This window comes from Castor canadensis, chromosome 8, assembly GCF_047511655.1.
Source record: "Castor canadensis chromosome 8, mCasCan1.hap1v2, whole genome shotgun sequence".
In the NCBI taxonomy this organism is placed as follows: domain Eukaryota; kingdom Metazoa; phylum Chordata; class Mammalia; order Rodentia; family Castoridae; genus Castor; species Castor canadensis.
Window position 1 is genome coordinate 119,249,447 of NC_133393.1, and position 17,201 is coordinate 119,266,647.

General features: G+C 36.5%; 1 protein-coding gene across 13 annotated transcripts in view; it reads left to right on the top strand.

Annotated features, from left to right (window-relative positions):
- Positions 1–17,201, top strand: part of Otogl (otogelin like) — a 225,051-nt gene that overhangs the window by 20,137 nt on the left and 187,713 nt on the right. For 12 of the 13 annotated variants that reach the window (XM_074084013.1, XM_074084010.1, XM_074084011.1 and 9 more), the window contains one exon: positions 9,798–9,903. Coding sequence is in view for 10 of the 13 variants with exons in the window: in XM_074084010.1 (XP_073940111.1) it covers positions 9,842–9,903 (62 nt within the window). In the remaining 3 variants the exon portion in view is untranslated. Of the gene's footprint in view, positions 1–9,797; positions 9,904–10,433; positions 10,819–17,201 lie in introns of all 13 variants that reach the window. The other variant, XM_074084012.1, reaches the window with a different exon arrangement.

The following is a 17,201-nucleotide window of genomic DNA, read 5'->3' on the forward strand; positions in this document are numbered from 1 at the left end:
CTCCTTTCCCTTTCCTTAGTTAATTCCTATTAATTCTTCAATGTTCAACTTTAATGTTATTTCCTTGACCCCATGACTAAGTCAAGTCCATCTGTTGAATATTCAAATTAGCTTTTTTTCTTTTTTCCTGATGTTTTTGGGGTTTGAACTAGGGCTTGTTAGGCAGGCATTATTCTTACCACTTTTGTCTTAGTTATTTTTCAGGTTGGGTCTTAATTTTTGCCCAGGCTATCCTCAGACTGTGATCCTCCTATCTATAACCTCCTTCTCACATAACCACCAATGTAGGTGGGCACCACAACACCCAGTTTGTTTGTTGAGAAAGAGTCTTGCTAACTTCTTGCCTGGGATGGCTTGAACCTTGATCCTCTGACCTTTGCCTCCTGAGTAGCTGAGATTATACACATGAGTCACCACACACAGTTGATCTGTGCTCCCCCAACTCAGGATTCATTTCAAATGTAACTAATCAATCAGCTCTCTCATGTGCTAGAATGTAAGCTCCATGAATGATGCTGTACCTTGCACATATATGACATTCATTAAGTTTTATTGAATGACTTTTCTCTTTGAGGATTTTAGTAAAAGCTGAATAATTAGGAAATACCATTAGTATTTCCCCACACCAGGGACTAGGGATGTAGCTCAGTGGTAGAGTGCCTAGTATGCATGAGGTTCTGGATTATAGCCCCAGCATCCCCCAAAACAAAACAAAACAAAACAAAAAAAGAGAGAAAGAAACCCACAACTTTTCAAATGCTCATACTGTTTGAGAAATAAAAGCAGGCTTATAATTATAGAATTGGTTGAAAGATGTTATATTTGAGATATTCAGAAACTGATTACTTTTGCCTTGGTTCTGAAGATTCATAAATAGTATTTCAAATGTGATTGGCTTTTTGTGGCTGGGGATTTAAAATTTTAATTTAGTTTTGGTAGGAAATAAGTTAATATTTTCCCTACTGACACATCCTAATCATTAAATGAATTTGAGCTGTAAAGGTGAGAATTCCCAGTATTTATGTTTATTTTAATCTGAGACTAATTTAAGACTGCTAGATGTGAAGCCTTGTGCTAGCTTCTGTGAAGGATACAGAGATACACAAGGCAAAGAACCAACTTTGAGAGCAATTTACAAATTAATAGAAGAAATAAGATAAGCATTTGAATATCCAAATGCAATAGATTTGTGGTAGGGATAGGATTTTCCAAGAAATGTCTCATTGCCACCACTTGCCCACTCCCCCGTCCAAGTTGTAGGACTTAGAAAAGTCATATGCCTAAAGGTTTTTCACTTCTTAACTCTGGCTGCATAAGAATCACCCAGGGAGCTTTAAAAGATTGATACTTGGGCCCTGCCCTAGACCAGTTAAATTAGTGTTGCCAATAGGGGCATGTTCTATACCACGTGTGGTACCAAGCATGTACCCACTTGGGGAAGGACCCAACTCATGGAGCTACTCAGGCCCAAGTATGATCTTAACAATGAAGTAGATATAGTGACTTATTTCTTCATTGCCTTATGATTCATTCAAGAATGGAGTGATACCAGAGTTTGGGGTTCAGGGAGAGCTATCTCTTCAGTGCATAGTTTTCTAGGTGTCTAGATTGTGTCACATAAAACCTTTCAGAATGATTGTGTATCATCAGTCTTTAAAAAGATGGGATGAATTCATCAATTTTTAGATTATGAACTGAAATATGTTAGAAAATACAAAGTAAAATTAAGAAAATATGCTGAGGAAAAATTGCGATTGGATTAGCAATTTCTTGGCTTTGGGTGGAATTTATTTAAAACTATTTTAGGAACATATGCAATAGAAGTAAGTGTGGTTTTAAAACATCTGTGGACAGGAAGTTACATCACAATCAAATTATCTCTCAATGCTGGGGTTCATCCTTCATTTTAAATTTAAAGATACAGAAAAGCTAGGTTATTGGCCTGAGGTCACACAGCTAGATATTTTAGGAAGATTTCTTATGCAGTAGCTAAATTTCTAAAGGAAATGGAAATCATGATATCAATTCAGAAGATGCTACTTCAAGGTAACCTACAAGTTTTGTCTTTGTATTACATATTATTGTTGTTCTTGGATAGTATCCAAATTAATCAATAGTGATCTTTTCTATCTGGAGAGTAGATATTTCTACTCTACATTTTTAGCCCAGCCTCTATAAATGTTTGACTAGAGGGAAGGAGGGAAAGAAGAGAATGATAGTGAGTAGTATTGAAATGCATCACATCTGTATAGGAACAAAACACACTGAAAACTGTTGAACAAGATGGGATAGATAGAAAAGGGTAAGGAAGAGTAATAAATGGAGTAGACTGGTTAAGTACAATGTATTTCCATGTAAAATACCAAGGCAAACCTCCACTGAACAATGAAGGCCAAGAATGTAAAACATGTCACGTTTTACTAGTGGGGGGGTAAATGAAGAGGATAAAGGAGAGTGAATATGGTTGATGTGTTCTCTCCAGATGTATAAATATGGAACATTGAAATTTAGTGAAATTGTTTTAAAAGGGGAGAGGAAAGAGGACAAATAATGGAGGGAATGAACCCAATTGGGGTACATGGTACACATATATGGAAATGTTACAATGAACCCCCTGTAAAACTATTGTATACTAACAAAAGTGTTAAAAAGATTACAAGTATCAAAAATTTTCACATTAATATAAAAAGTGACCATGTTTACTGCAATTTTTCCCAAATCTTGTCTGTCTCCCCCCATTCTTCCTTTGGTCCGGTCAGAGTTTATGGTTCTGAGTAAGAAGAGTATGAATTGATATCCCTGGCATGACTGCATTTAAAGAACTATTATTAATGGTTGTTTATGGAAAAGTTTACAAAGTACTGGAACTTTGCTGTCAATAGCTGACAGTACATCCAGTGGAAAACACGCAAGTTTTCATTCCAAAAGATACTGGGAAAAAAGTGTTAATCATTTGCAGATAAAATATTTCCACCAAAACATCAGCAGACTTTTTTGGATCTGTTCAAAGTTAAATGTAAGACCAAGTATCATATGATGTCATTAAAAATGAAAGGAAACCATTCTAAGACCCACAAGACTGAATGGATTGAAACCTTAACCACTGCAGTATATTGACTAAAACATTTGTTGACTCCAAAACTGTGGTGCTTCATTCAGATGTTATACTCTGATGTTACCATTCAGTGTCTGTGTGTGGCCACATTCATGCATGAGATGATGAAGGGAGATTCTTCAGCTCTTGGCAGCTTCATCTTCTGAGATCATCATTTCTCCCTGCCTTCATTTGGGAAAGAGTAACCTTTACATTACCACATCCTGCTGACGGTGTGGTAATCTGGGTCTTCACAGATTATGTCCAGGGTCCCCTAGCACTAGACTGGTTTAATTTTATAGGTTTAGTTTTCAGTGGATTGGCAACACCTTTGTTTTTGTTTTCTCTCTCCAGAGAATGAGTGTCCATCTTTCTTATTTACCTTTTCTCTTCTTTTCTGTCTTTCTCTCTCTCTCTCTATATATATATTTATCAATCCCTTCTCTTGCCTTCTTCCTTTATTTCCTAAACTGATGCACAATCTTAGATTTTTAGGCAATTGGTACAAGTTCTACAGGAGTTGAAGACATTTGCAGGCACCTGGAGAAACACACATGTCCATATAAATGCATACATGCACACACATGTACACATGCATACACAATCCTATACCCCATATTTCACTAGTACTCATTATATGTGATGTTTTGGATTGAGTTATTCCTTACTTTATAATTGATTTGGCTACATTTAATTATTACTCTATAGAAAGCTATGCAACAGTGGTTATAAACTCTATTTGTTGTGCCTATCTTTTACTTAACTTTTATCAATTTAGCAACAAAAACTATGACAACACTTACTATATGGAAAAATAATATGTTTTTGAAGCATTTTCTCTTAGTTTTGGTTAATTTGATGACAATCTAGGTGGATTACCTACTTGATAAATTTACCAAATTGTGTCTTGTAATAATTTATAAATTTTATAGCAATAAATTGGATAGAATGGATTTTGGGTGGTATTGCTGAAGTGTCAGGTTTGCTAGCAGCTCATCTGTGAGCAGACTTGTCTGGAATGGCTGTATTAGTTCTCTATTGCTATAAAAATTATTTCAAACTTAGTGAAATGTTATCAAGTGGTCAAAAGAAGCAAGCCTTTTGTAAATCTCTAATATTAGGAACTTGGCCAAATGACAACTTTTTAATTTTAGTCATATAACTAATTGATTTTCAGTGAATTGGCTTTAGAAATTTGACTTTTGAAATATTGGCTTGCTTCCTTGTCTAGTATATTATATAATTTTATAGTAATTATGATTAATTATTCTGCAGTCACTCTTTTTGTGGTGATAAGTGGGTGTGCTATATATCCAGGTTTCTTAACAGAAATGACAGAATCATGTCAGAAAGCATACATGTTGCCACTTTGTCCCAGACTGATAATGTGAAATTTGATCACATGGCTAAAGTGGCTTTTTTTTTCTATTATTAAATTACTTTTTCTCTTTGTAATGTATCTACTCTATGTGTGAGATACTCTGTCTCAGACTTTTACCCAAAGAATTTTGTGTTCACTGACTCTTGGTTGAATAGATCACTATTTACACAGATCATTATGCAAAGAGCCTTTTCAAATATTCCTCTGCTATAAAGAAATTTCCTCCCACCTCTTTTTTTTAGGTTTATTTCAGACACATGAATTCTTTTTTCTTATTTTTAAAAATAAGTTATTGCTTTCATTACTCTATCTGTGGCTCAAATTAGCCCAAATTTGGCTCCAGGACAACTCTTGCATCTTTCTGACTTATCTCCATCAGTCTTTGGGCTCCTCTCAGTTTTCTGACACAACAAAATGCTCCAGGCTTGTCTTGTACTCCCTTTGCTCTTGATTTGGAATCATTAATTCTTTAAGGAGACCTAATGTAGAATGGAATTTGGAAACAAAAACCTAAAAGTAGATATTTCTAAGCCCTTGAAGAGGCCATACTTAGAAATGTATTAAAATTTTTTTAAAAAGTGTTCATTCATATCAATACTTCTATTTTAAATCAAACAACACAGATTTCTTCCTTGTATTCCTATATTCTATATTTGCATCTTCTTTTGCTTCCAGTGAGAACTCTGGTTTTGCAAACATTAGCATATTTACTATATATTTGCTTTATTTTGCAATTCAAAGTTCATAGTATTTTATTTTGTCTCTGAGTTATGCAGTAAATATGGACTGTGAGAAATTTTATTTACTGTCTTCATTGACTCATGATTTTTTTTTTTTATTGACTTGCTACTTTATTCTCTCATTTGTGAGTAAATGCAGAGATAAAACCTTCAAAGTCCCTGCTTGCACAGAACTTAACATTGAAAGTGATTGGGAAACCCTAAACAAGTCAATAAACTAATAAGAAAGCTGATTTCATAGAAGTTCTATGAGAAGAACGGAATATACCAATATGGAGGGTTGCTGTGGTTGTGGGATGGAGGTCAGGGAAAAAAGATTTCTCTGAGAACATAACTAATAACTGATAGGTGAATGTTGAGAAGTAGCCAGACATCAGATGAGCCAAGGAGAGGCCTCCCCAGCACAGAAGTAAGAAGAAGAATAAGGAATCAGGGAGATGGAGGATGAAGATGTGTCAAATCTCATGGGGGTGAAAGTGAAGAATCACAGAACCTTGACCCTTCACATGAGTCACCTGTACAGAAGTAATGAGATGGGACAAAGGTGTTTAAGGTGGGGGAAGGTGGAATTGTTTTACTGACTATTGCTTCATAATAAGTTCTGATACCTAAATGCATGTCTCCTCCACTCTGCCCCCTATATCTTGCACCATTTCTTGAATAGCCCCTTATTTTTCTTTGCTTCTAATAATTTGTGGACAAATTAACTAATGTGAACATTTCAATGTTCTATGTCTCTGATATAATTTTCATTCAGTAGTATCCTAGTTTGAACCTCCTATATAGTGCTGATTGGGATGAGAGTGGGTAACCTAAGCTTCTTCATTCAGAATGGCACATATTGTTTAAGGTGTTGTTTAGTTTGTCCCACTTTTGTTTTTTGCCCCTAGGGGGTCTCTAAAAATTGATTTGTATGCCCCTATGAAACTGTATAGGTTTAGTGCTTCCTGCATGGGAGTTCCTGATAACTTTCTCTAGTCCTTCTGTAGAAATTAATCCATTTTTAAAAGAATGTTTAGACAGGTTTGGATTTAAGGAGACTTCATTTTTTAATGGGGATATAAGAAAAATATACATTGGCTTTTAAAGCTTTTCAAGCTTGAATTGGCTTACATCTCTTTAGCTCCTATCTCATTGCTGCCCACAGAAACACCTGATTGGTCACACCTAATTTCAAAGGAAGAGAGAAGCACAAACCTACCACATGCCTAGAGGGAAAATGGGAACAACACTGATGATCACTGTATCAATCTTAATGACCAAAAATGATTATAAAATAGGCAACCAATTGATCTTAATTAAGGCTTTTCCCATGTTTTTTGACTAGATACCTCAGAAATCAAAGACTGAGGTAAAAACTCATGTGTAACTTATTTGTGAATGCAATCCCAGGGAAGCTGGAGTGAGTGAAAAGAAGAAAGGAAACAGGAAGGAAAGGTAAATGAGGATGTATTCTGAGCTGGCTTTGATATCACCTGGTATCAAATAAGATTGCTCAGTCTTGTAGCACCACTTTCTTAGAAACCATATTAAACTACTTCATCTCTGGATGGGATGCACTCATTCCATGTTGGGAAGAATTTATCCATGAGCTCCCCTCTCATTGCTCAAAGGATTTCTCTAAGAGTGCTTGCTTCCATAAACTATGATTGAGCCTGTGTGCATCCTGAGCATCTGTGACGGGGTCATGTGCATCAGTGGCAACAGGGAAGGCATGGAAGAGAAAATGAAAGGTGATCCACTTGGCAGGAGGTCAGCACTATTTGCTGTTTGCTAATCCTATTGGATCCATACAGAATTAGTCATCAAGTAAAGGTTCAGGTGGACAAATTGCATAAAGGCCCCAGAGACCAAAGGAGTTAAGAGTATATGGGCTGTCATGATAAAGGTATTTGACCCAATCACTTTTACCCTTGAATCTTAGTTACCATCTTAATTACCATCTATAAAATAAAGGCAATAATAATTACCCATGGATAACTTGAAAATATAAAATAGAATTCATTGTGTTCTGTAAAACAAGACTTTTCTGACTCTGTTTTTTCATTAACAGCATTAAAATTATTCAATTATTTTAGGTTCAAGACCTCAGAGTAATCTTTGACTTCTTATTCTGCAATCGCAGAAGGCTAGTCTTCTAGAATCAATCACCACAATGGTTGATGATGAATCTTTTGCCTCATTTTCACAAAGTTATCACTTTAATGCAGGCTTTGAGAACATTTTGCCTGATATAGCCACCTTCTTTTAATCTCCTGCCTTTCCTTTCTTTTGCCAGAATTATCACCCTAAAACATAGGATCATACTTTTTCTTCCTCAAAACATCAATTACTTACAATAGTCTACTAAATTAAATTCAGCCTTCTTTCTCAAGGATCTAAAACAATCCACATATCAATTAAACTGGCCTTTTTTATCTGGTTCTCTTTTATTAATATCCATATATCTAATTACAGCCAAGTTGGTTTTCATAGGTTTCCTTGGATACAAACTGTGCTTTCTTAAGTTTGTTCCTTGCTCATATTCTCCCTCAATCTTAATTGCCCTTCCTGTTATTGCCTTTGTTTGTTAGTTTTTTCCAAAAATATTCCCCTTCTCTCAAAGTACATCTTTGAAACTATCTGTTTTCAGGATACCTGGGCAGCACCACCAAACCTGTTTATCTCATCACTGCCCACGGCAAATCTCTTAACTGGATGTTCTTCACCTCTTCTGTGAGCTGTTAGTTTATCTTCCCTTAAAGAGGTAGAGGGTCATGCAGCTTCTCTGTTATCACAGCAACAGGAATACCCCATGTTGCCATCCAGTTTAGGAGGTTGGCTTAGACAAGGGAAAAGTGAGTTTGGTAGGCTCGGATGTTGGGCATCCGGGGAACTATGTTTCAAAGACACCCATGTTTTGTACTTTTAGATTGATCATCTGTGAGCATGCAAATCTACAGTATGGTCTTTCTCACCTGCCATCAGTTGTGATGCATGATTGACAGATGTCAAGCAAATTTGCAAAGGCAAACTATAGTATTTGCTGATTTTGACTATCGGGCAGAATCAGGAAGGGACATAAAGAATGTAATGTCATTCTAACCCTGATGGTTTAGGAAGGTGAAGGGACCACTGAATCTCGTATGCTCAAAGAGTTTAACTTAAACTAACTCTAACCCAACACATTAACAAAACACAGTATATAGTAGCTCACACAGTTAATGTCTACCACAGTCATTTGACTCCTTTGGAGTAATATGAAATATGCTTTAATTGACATCATTCTAAACACTCAGATAGCATTTGCTTTATTTGGCTGGTGTTATTTTTCCTAATAACAAAATTGGGGAGAAATGATTTTCACTACATGTAAGCTAACATTTTGTACTAGTGGGAATATATTTTGGTAGGAAAAAGAAGAGTGCTAAAAATAGCAACCTGGAAAAGTCATTTTTTTATCAGGCAGATCTGACTGAGGTCTTAAAACTCTAAGTGTTTAAGTTTAGATGTGTATTTTTTTTTTGTTATCTTAAGCAAAGAAAAAAGATCGCACTTTGATATTGGTATTGGATATTAAGTATGGTTTCTGGTTTCAAAATAAATAGAATTTTATCCATCGAAGAGAAGTTTGCTTCTAAGGAGGAAGCTGGCTAATTTTGGCCCATTTCCCTGGAATCACAGTTTCCTATCTGATGGGAATTTGAGGAGCATGATTGTTTATACTTGAGACAAGACAGTGGGAAGAAAAGAGGAAATAGTATCAAGGGAAAAACACTTTGACCCAGCTGACACCAACAGAATCCAAGATTTTAGAATTAGGATCATGGGGCAGTGGGGGTGCATGTTCTTAAGGCAAAAGGAGTATGATTTTGAGTTCTGTGAACACAGATCCTATCTTAGCTCTTGAATTTCTCTTGTCATTCCAGCACAGGATAAATGTAGTAGCTTTTTAACTAGTCTCCTTGCCACCAGATTCATTCTGGCCTCAGTCCATCTTGCAGTCCTGCTAGTATTACAGCTCCAGTGGAAGATATTGCTTATTTTGCCCACCAACAAGATATCTGGTAATTGCAGGCAAATGAATACATTTTTAAAATGAATGAATGAATTTTCCAAATTAGCAAATTCAAATAATGTTACCCCTCCACTTATAAGTGTCAGCTGCCTTGCTCTTGGTTACAGGAAAATGTCTATAAACCCCTGAAAGTGACCTTTCCTGTCAGAGTCGGTCACCTGTTCCCTGTGCTCTGTCACTGCCCTCTTCCACTGTATTGTACTTATTTGGTGACATGGCACTCTGTCACCTAAATGGCAAGTTTTATAAGGGTGAAAACTACATCTTAGTTATCTTTGTATTTTCAACCATTATTACACTTTTTTAAAATTATAAATGGTGGGTGCTATAGTTTGGATCTGGAATATTCTCCAAAGACTCATGCTAAAGATGTGATCCTCAGTGTGACACGACTGAGAGTGGTGAAACCTTTAAGAGGTGGAGCCTCTTAAAGCTCTACCTTTAAGGTAAATTAGGTGGTTGGGGGATGTGCCCTTGAAAGGACACCTAGACCCCAAATTCTTCCTCTTTCTTTTTGCATTCCAGCCATTGCGACATGAGCTGCTCTGCTCTACCACATACATCCAGCCATGATGTTCTGCCTTGCCACAGACCTGAAGGCAACAGGATCAAATGACTATGGAAGGAAACGGTGAGCCAAAATAAACCTTTCCTCTTTATAAACTGATTGTCTCAGGCATTTGTTATAGAAAAAGAAAGGTGACTAATACAATAGATATTCATGAAATTTTTCCATTTAAAAATGCTGTTTAGTATATAAAATCAGGTTCAGTATATTCACACGATGGAGCTCAACTCACTGAGTACTTATCAGACGCCTAATGCATATCTAAAACTCTCTGAGATGTGGATTTTGTAGCCTTAATGTTTCACCAGTTGTCTTTAGAAACTTGGGTTGATTTTTGTTTGCTGATTGTATTTTTTAAGAAACAGTTTATCTTCTCTTAAAAAACACTCAATTTTTTTTTGGATCTTGTTAAGTGAAACCTTTCAGACTTTTAACCCTTCCCCTCGCCACCCCGCTGAGAGGCAGAATTTGAACATGCTGGTTTTGTTTGAGCTCCTTTAAGTTGATTATCTCAGCACCACATTTGGTATTATATGACATGGTGTCTAGGGTCATATATGTCTACTTTTCTTCTTCTTATCACCCTTTTTCAGGTAAGACAAAAAAGAAAACCTCATGTGTACTGTCATATCAAAGCAATTGTAAGATTTCGTGATATAACAATATGTTTCTGCTGGTGGGAATGCAAGCAAGTGCAACCACTCTGGAAAACAATATGGAGACTTCTTAAAAAACTAAACATAGACCTGCCATATGATCCACCAATTCCACTCCTGGGGATATACCCAAAGGAATGCAACACAAGTTACTCCAGAGGCACCTGCACACCCATGTTTATTGCAGTGCTATTCACAGTAGCCAAGTTATGGAAACAACCAAGATGCCCCACTATTGATGAATGGATCAAGGAAATGTGGTACTTGTACACAATGGAATTTTACTCAGCCATGAAGAAAAATGAAATCTTATTATTTGCAGGTAAATGGATGGAACTGGAGAACATCATCCTGAGTGAGGTCAGCCAGGCTCAGAAGACCAAAAATCATATGTTCTCCCTCATATGCAGACTTTAGATCTAGGGCAAATGCAGCAATGTAGTTGGGCTTGGGTCACATGACAAGGGGAGAGCACATACTGGAGGTTTGGAGATAGGTAGGAAACCCAAAACATGAAAGTGTTTGATGTCCCCACTGCAGAGGAGCAAAAACCTTAAAGCAACAGAGGTCAACATGAGAAAGGGATCAGGAACCAGTGTAAAGATCAGTTAGAGATGAATCAACTTGGGTTGTAACACATTTGTACATGGAAGCAATGCTAGGAATCTCTCTGTATAGCTAACCTTAACTCAACTAGCAAAAACACTTTGCCTTTGTTATTATGCTCATGCCTTCTCTTCAACAAAATTAGAGATAAGGTCAGAACAGGTTCTGCCTGGAACTGAGGGAGGTGTTGGGGGGGCAGGAGGGAGAAATGGCCCAAACAATGTATGCACATGTGAATAAATGAATAAAGAAAAAAAATTTTGAAGCCTGGAAAAAAAAAAAAACCCAAACATGTTTCATCTAGTGTTTCTAAATATGCCAGGCACTATGTTGAATCCTAGAATTATTTAATATGATTTAACTTTGGGGGGGGTACCAGAATTTAAACTCAGGGCCTTATTCTTGCTAAGTAGTTGCTGTACCACTTGAGCCATGGCCTCAGCCCTATTTTATTTAATCTTCAACAGAGTGAGAGTATAGAAGACTCAGGAAACTTACTTCCTCAATGTCATAGCTAGGCAGACACTCTACCACTTGAGCCATGCCTCTAAAATTACCCCCCTGCACTGCCCTGGTGATCTACTTATCTATGACCTACCACATAGGTATGAACCACCACGCCTGGCTTATTGGTAGAGATGGGGTCTCACTAACTTTTTTCCAAGTTGGTCATGAGCTGTGATCCTCCTCATCTCTGCATCCAGAGTAGCTGGGATTATAAGCATGGGCTACCATGTCTGGCTTCCTAAGGTTTCTTATACTTCAGTAAAGTACATATTCTTTGAAAAAACTATCCTAAGGGTCCTCTCTCTCCTGAAGATCTCTTCTCAGTTTGAAAAATATGATTTAGGAAAGCCAGGTTTTCTTTTATGGAAATGTCTTTAAATATGAATTATTGCTACAAAAGTTAAGTTTTAGATTTATAATGGAGAAAATAGTTGCTAAAAGAGTCTATCAACAGAAAAACACAAACAAAAAAAATCTCAGATCTTCATGAAATTTATCTGTACATTTGGGTCCTTAGATAGCGGCAGTATCAAAGGGTTATTTGGGATTTAGGAAAGGGGATAGGTTTCATGTGTCTGCAATCTCCATTTTCTACCCATGTAGCGGACACTGTGTAGTGCATACTTTGGATCCTGCCTTCAGAACCGAGACCTCATTTCCCCAAGGACCTGAAGTACTGGCTATTGCTGGTTCATTGCTGATTTTTTGGGAAGTTATCTTTATTTTTGGAGGCAGCATATTTCCTATGACTGGTTGGTTGGGGTGGATGTGTAGGTTGGTAGGGAAGACAAAGGCCTGGCTCCTCGCTTTGATTCAGCTCAGGTCTGAGGTGGATGTCCCTACATCAAGAACACTCTGGATTGGGCCAAGGCCTGTGTGGCAACTACGTTACAGACCAACCTCTCCCTCAGTCCTGTCCTGCTTTTGTCACTCCTTTATAACACACTGTAAAGCCACCTCAAGGAAACCCTGAATCCAAATAAAAGGGCATGACCTCCATGTATATGCAGTTTTAGGACAAGACTCCTGGGGTTACCTCTCAGTCTGTTTTCCCTTAAACGAATTCTTCAGATATTCTGGAAAAGAAACTCTGAGGCGTTAAATATTAACCACAATCATTTCGTTCCTTAGAAAACATTTTTTTGTAGAGGTCTGTAATTCCTCCCTGAAGGGAAGATTTAGGTAAAAACAAACAAACAAATAAACTAAAAGCCAAAATAAAAACCATGGCAGCCACTGGAATGATCTTGTTTGGTTTTCTAAGTTGACCAAGTAAATAGAGTAATCAACACAAAAACTCTTTGCTTAGTGTAGTGTAGATGATCTAAAGTTATAATGCAATATTTAGGCTAACGAGCTTAACTGACATTGTAAGAATGTCTGTGAGTTTATATGAGACTAGCGGCTAATCCTTTTATCCCATAATAATTTAAGCAGGAACAATTTGCATCAAGTTCCAGTAACTGGAGGTGTGCCTGAGTTGCTGAGGAGCAAGAATGTAAGAAATGCGCAGAGAGAATAGAGTGACACATGCTTACAATTTGTACTTAGTTTCAGAACATAGTCTTGTAAATATAGATAGAAATGAACGCAAAATCGTGGTAAGACTGATATAAATAATTAGAACCCTAAATCCTTCAAAAGCTCAAACTATCTTGTTTGAATCATTTTAAATTTTTTAAGAAAAAAAACAAGAAAGAGCACTTGACAAATCTATTTTTTTCCCTTTGAGTTGAGCATGTAACTCAAAAGAAAAATAAAGTATTTGAGATCAATATTCATCTACGGAACTCAGTTCTAGAATAACATTCCAATGTATAAGCAAAGAAGAAATAAACATGCTGTCACTATTACACCAAAATAATTTTCAGTGCCCCAGGTTTCTCTTTGCATGGCTCTCATTATACACTGACACATTATACACAATTACAGAAGTAATTGTGCTTTTTCATTTCACTGTGCTATGGCAAAAAAAAAAAAAAAAAAGAGGTTGCCAGTCAAGAAAGAAGTTAGGTGTGAGATACGATGCAAGGTACACTGCTCATTATTAGCATTATGATTGAATGGAAGAGAGAAAAACTCTCTTAGCTGGTTAAGATATTGCAGCCAAGAAAAAATCCAGATGTAGACTCTGAAGATAATTTCTTTGCATAGTTTTTGCTGACTATGTTTATAGAAGTAAATGTCAAGGTAAGCTTGGCAGGGAACAAAAGAGATGAGTCACATTTCTGTAGTTTCATTGCCGAGATGCTATCTTTTACCTTTCTGAGTAGGCACAAGTCTGACACTGAGTTTCTGCTCCTTTATGGGAAACAGTATGCAAACACTCAAATAATAGCAGGGCAGTCATTTTTCATATATGCTTTGTTTTCATTTTTATGACTTGGAAAGACCAAGTTTCCAAATGTAGAAATCTGTGTAATTGCTCTGCAACTCGAGTCCTTGCTTGCACTCTGGACTTTAAAAAGCAATTAGTTTAAAAAAAAATGCATTTGGAAGACAGAGTGTAAGCTTTGAGTTAAAGCCCTTTTCTCTGTGTCTTGCTTTCACATCAGACAAAACCAAGTTCATTTAGAGAGTAGAAAGATGTGAATAACACTGTTGGTGCCATGATCTTCTTTGACTTTTAAGTGCATTTTCTTACAATTCTGGGACTGCATTTATGTAACCAACTATTATGTCATAACCTAACAAGCCAACAAGTTTTAACAGAAAGAAATTTTGCCAGTCTCTCTTGCCATATATTGAAATTTAAGGTTAAAAGTAGTGACTCACTTGCCCTTTCATTGATTGGATTATTTTTTTTGTTGCTTAATTTTTAAATTCTTTGTATACTCTGTATGTGTCAAATAAATAGCAGGCAAAAATTATCTCACATTTTTTTGTAGGCTGTCTCTATTCTATTGATATAAATATATAAATGTTATATATAAATGTCCATATTTAGAGAATATATATACATTTTTTTTTCTGTGCAGGAGCTTTTTAAATCAATGCAATCCCATTTGTCAATTCTTGCTTTTATTTCCTAAGGGCTTGGAGTCCTATTCAGAAAGTCACTGCCTATGCCTAGATCTTGAAGTGTTTCCTCTTTGTTTTCCTCTAAACTTCAGGTTTAATAATAAGGTTTTGGATCCATTTTGAATTTATTTTGGTACAGGGTGAGAGGTTTGGAATCTAGCTCTAAGTCTTCTACATGCGGATATCTAGGTTTCCCAGCACCATTTCTTAAAGATGCTCTTTTTTCCCCAATGTATATTTTTGGCATCTTTACCAAGAATCAGATGGTTGTAGCCACAGGGCTCATTTCTGGTTCCTCTATTCTATCCATTGGTCTGTATTTCTGTTTTGCACTAATATAATACTGATTTTATTACTATAGTCCAGTAGTATAGTTTGAAGTCAGATATTGTGATACCTCCAGCATTGTTCTTTTTGTTTAGAGTTGCTTTGGGTATTTGAGGTCACTTATGTTGTTTCCATATGAAAAATGTCATTGGATTTTTTTTTCTTTTGGTGAATCTGGGGTTTGAACTCAGGGCTTCCTGCTTGCAAAGCAGGGGCTCTACTGCTTGAGCCACATCTCCAATCTTGTCTTTGGAATTTTGGTGGGGATTGCATTGAATCTATAGATTGTTTTTGGCAATATGGTCATTTTTGCAATATTACTTTTGCTGATCCATGAATATGGGAGGTATCTTTTCAAATGAAATTACAAAGGCCAATAAGTACATGAAAATATATTTAACATTTTAGCCATCAGGGAAATGCAGGTTAAACTACTTTGTGATTCCATCTTACTCTAGTCAGAATGGCTATCATTAAAAACCAACATATACCCCTCCAAAAAACAACAAATAATGATGAGGGTACAGGGGGAAAAGGAAACCCTTATACCCTGCTGGTGGGAAAGCAAATTAGTCCAGATAGTATGGAAATCGGTGTAGAGGTTCTTCAATGAATTAAAAATAGAACTTCCAAATGATTGAGTTCTACCACTTCTGGGTATATACTATACCAAAGAATTAAAGTCAGCTTACAATATATACCCAGTAGAGTTTTCTTCAGCCATAAAGAAGAATAAAATTATGTAATTTGTAGGAAAATGGTTGGAACTGGAGATTGTCATATTAAGAGAAATAAACTCATTTCACAAAGACAAGTTTACATCATGTAATGTGGAATCTAGTGGGGGGAGGGGACAAAAAGGGCATGAAAATAAGAGGGGGACTATTATGGATGTGGAAGCAGGGGTAAGAAAGAGCAAAAGAAAGTGTGACTATGATCAAAATATGTTATATGCATGTGTGGAGATATCTTAATGGAACCCTTTACTTTGTATAATTAACATATGTTAATTAAGTATGCTGACTCATAAGACTAGTAAGACACACCATTTTACAGTTTACTCATGGCTTCATGATAAGGATGGTGTGACCCTTCTTCAATATCAACATTCTGAATCACAGATTTGTGTTCGTAACTTTTCCTTCACTTCCAAAGTTCCCTAAAATACATATGTCTCCTCTAGTTCCTCATTGCCTATTCACTCTATTTCCTTATAGTCCAAATCCTGTTCATCATTTCCTTGAAGTTTTCTTCATGGTCACAAGTGACCTTTTGTGAAACATACCTAAAGGCTTTTTAAAACTGAGTCATGTTTTGGACTACCCCATGGCATTTGCCTTGTTGATCACCCTCAATATATTGAAACTCTCCTTTTTTCTCTTAACTTCCATGACACTACACAAAACTGTTTCTCAAAACTAGCATATCTTCTCACTTCTGTATAGTTTGGTTAGGACTTGAAACCATGAAGCTATTTTTGATTCATCTCTATTCAGTTCCTCCTAAGTCTTGCCTGTATTTTCTTTATAATTGTCCATCTCCCTTTTTTCTTTCAAATCCTATTATTATTATCCTTGTCCAAGTCCTAGATCATATTTGATTTCTTTCTTTCTTTCTCTTCCTTCCTTCCTTTCTTTGTTTCTTTCTTTCCTTCCTTCCTTCCTCCCTCCCTCTCTCCCTTCCTTCTTTTCCTTCCTTCTTTTTTTTTGGTCCTCTCCCCCCTCCTCTCTCTTCCTTACCCTCCCTCCTTCCCTCCCTTCCTTCATTTCTTTCTCTTGCACTCTCTCTCTCATTAAATTTTTTTAAAAAACATTATTTACTATATACCTCATGCTTGCTTCACACTTGCTATATAGCCCACACTGGCCCCAAACTCACGAGCATCCTGTCTTCACCTCCAACTACTGGTATTATAGGCATTGCCACCAGCCCAACTGTCACGCATGTTCTTATTACCTGCTTTGTTTTGCATTTAGTTTTTCCCTAATCCCATCATTGCAAAACTACTGCCAAATTCCTGCTCCCCTCAAAAACTCCCACTTCTTATTAAGTAAGTCACTTCATCATAGTCTGTGCTTGAAAGTGGCTGGACTTAAGCCAGTTGCACTGCATTTGTTCTGATGATGCAATTTTCTTAAAATTAGATTGACAAAGATGCCGAGAAAACCCATCAGCATTAGTCTTGGATATTGATGCTGATGTAGGTCAGTTTGGTCTAACATTTTGCTTTGGATTGCATGGTAC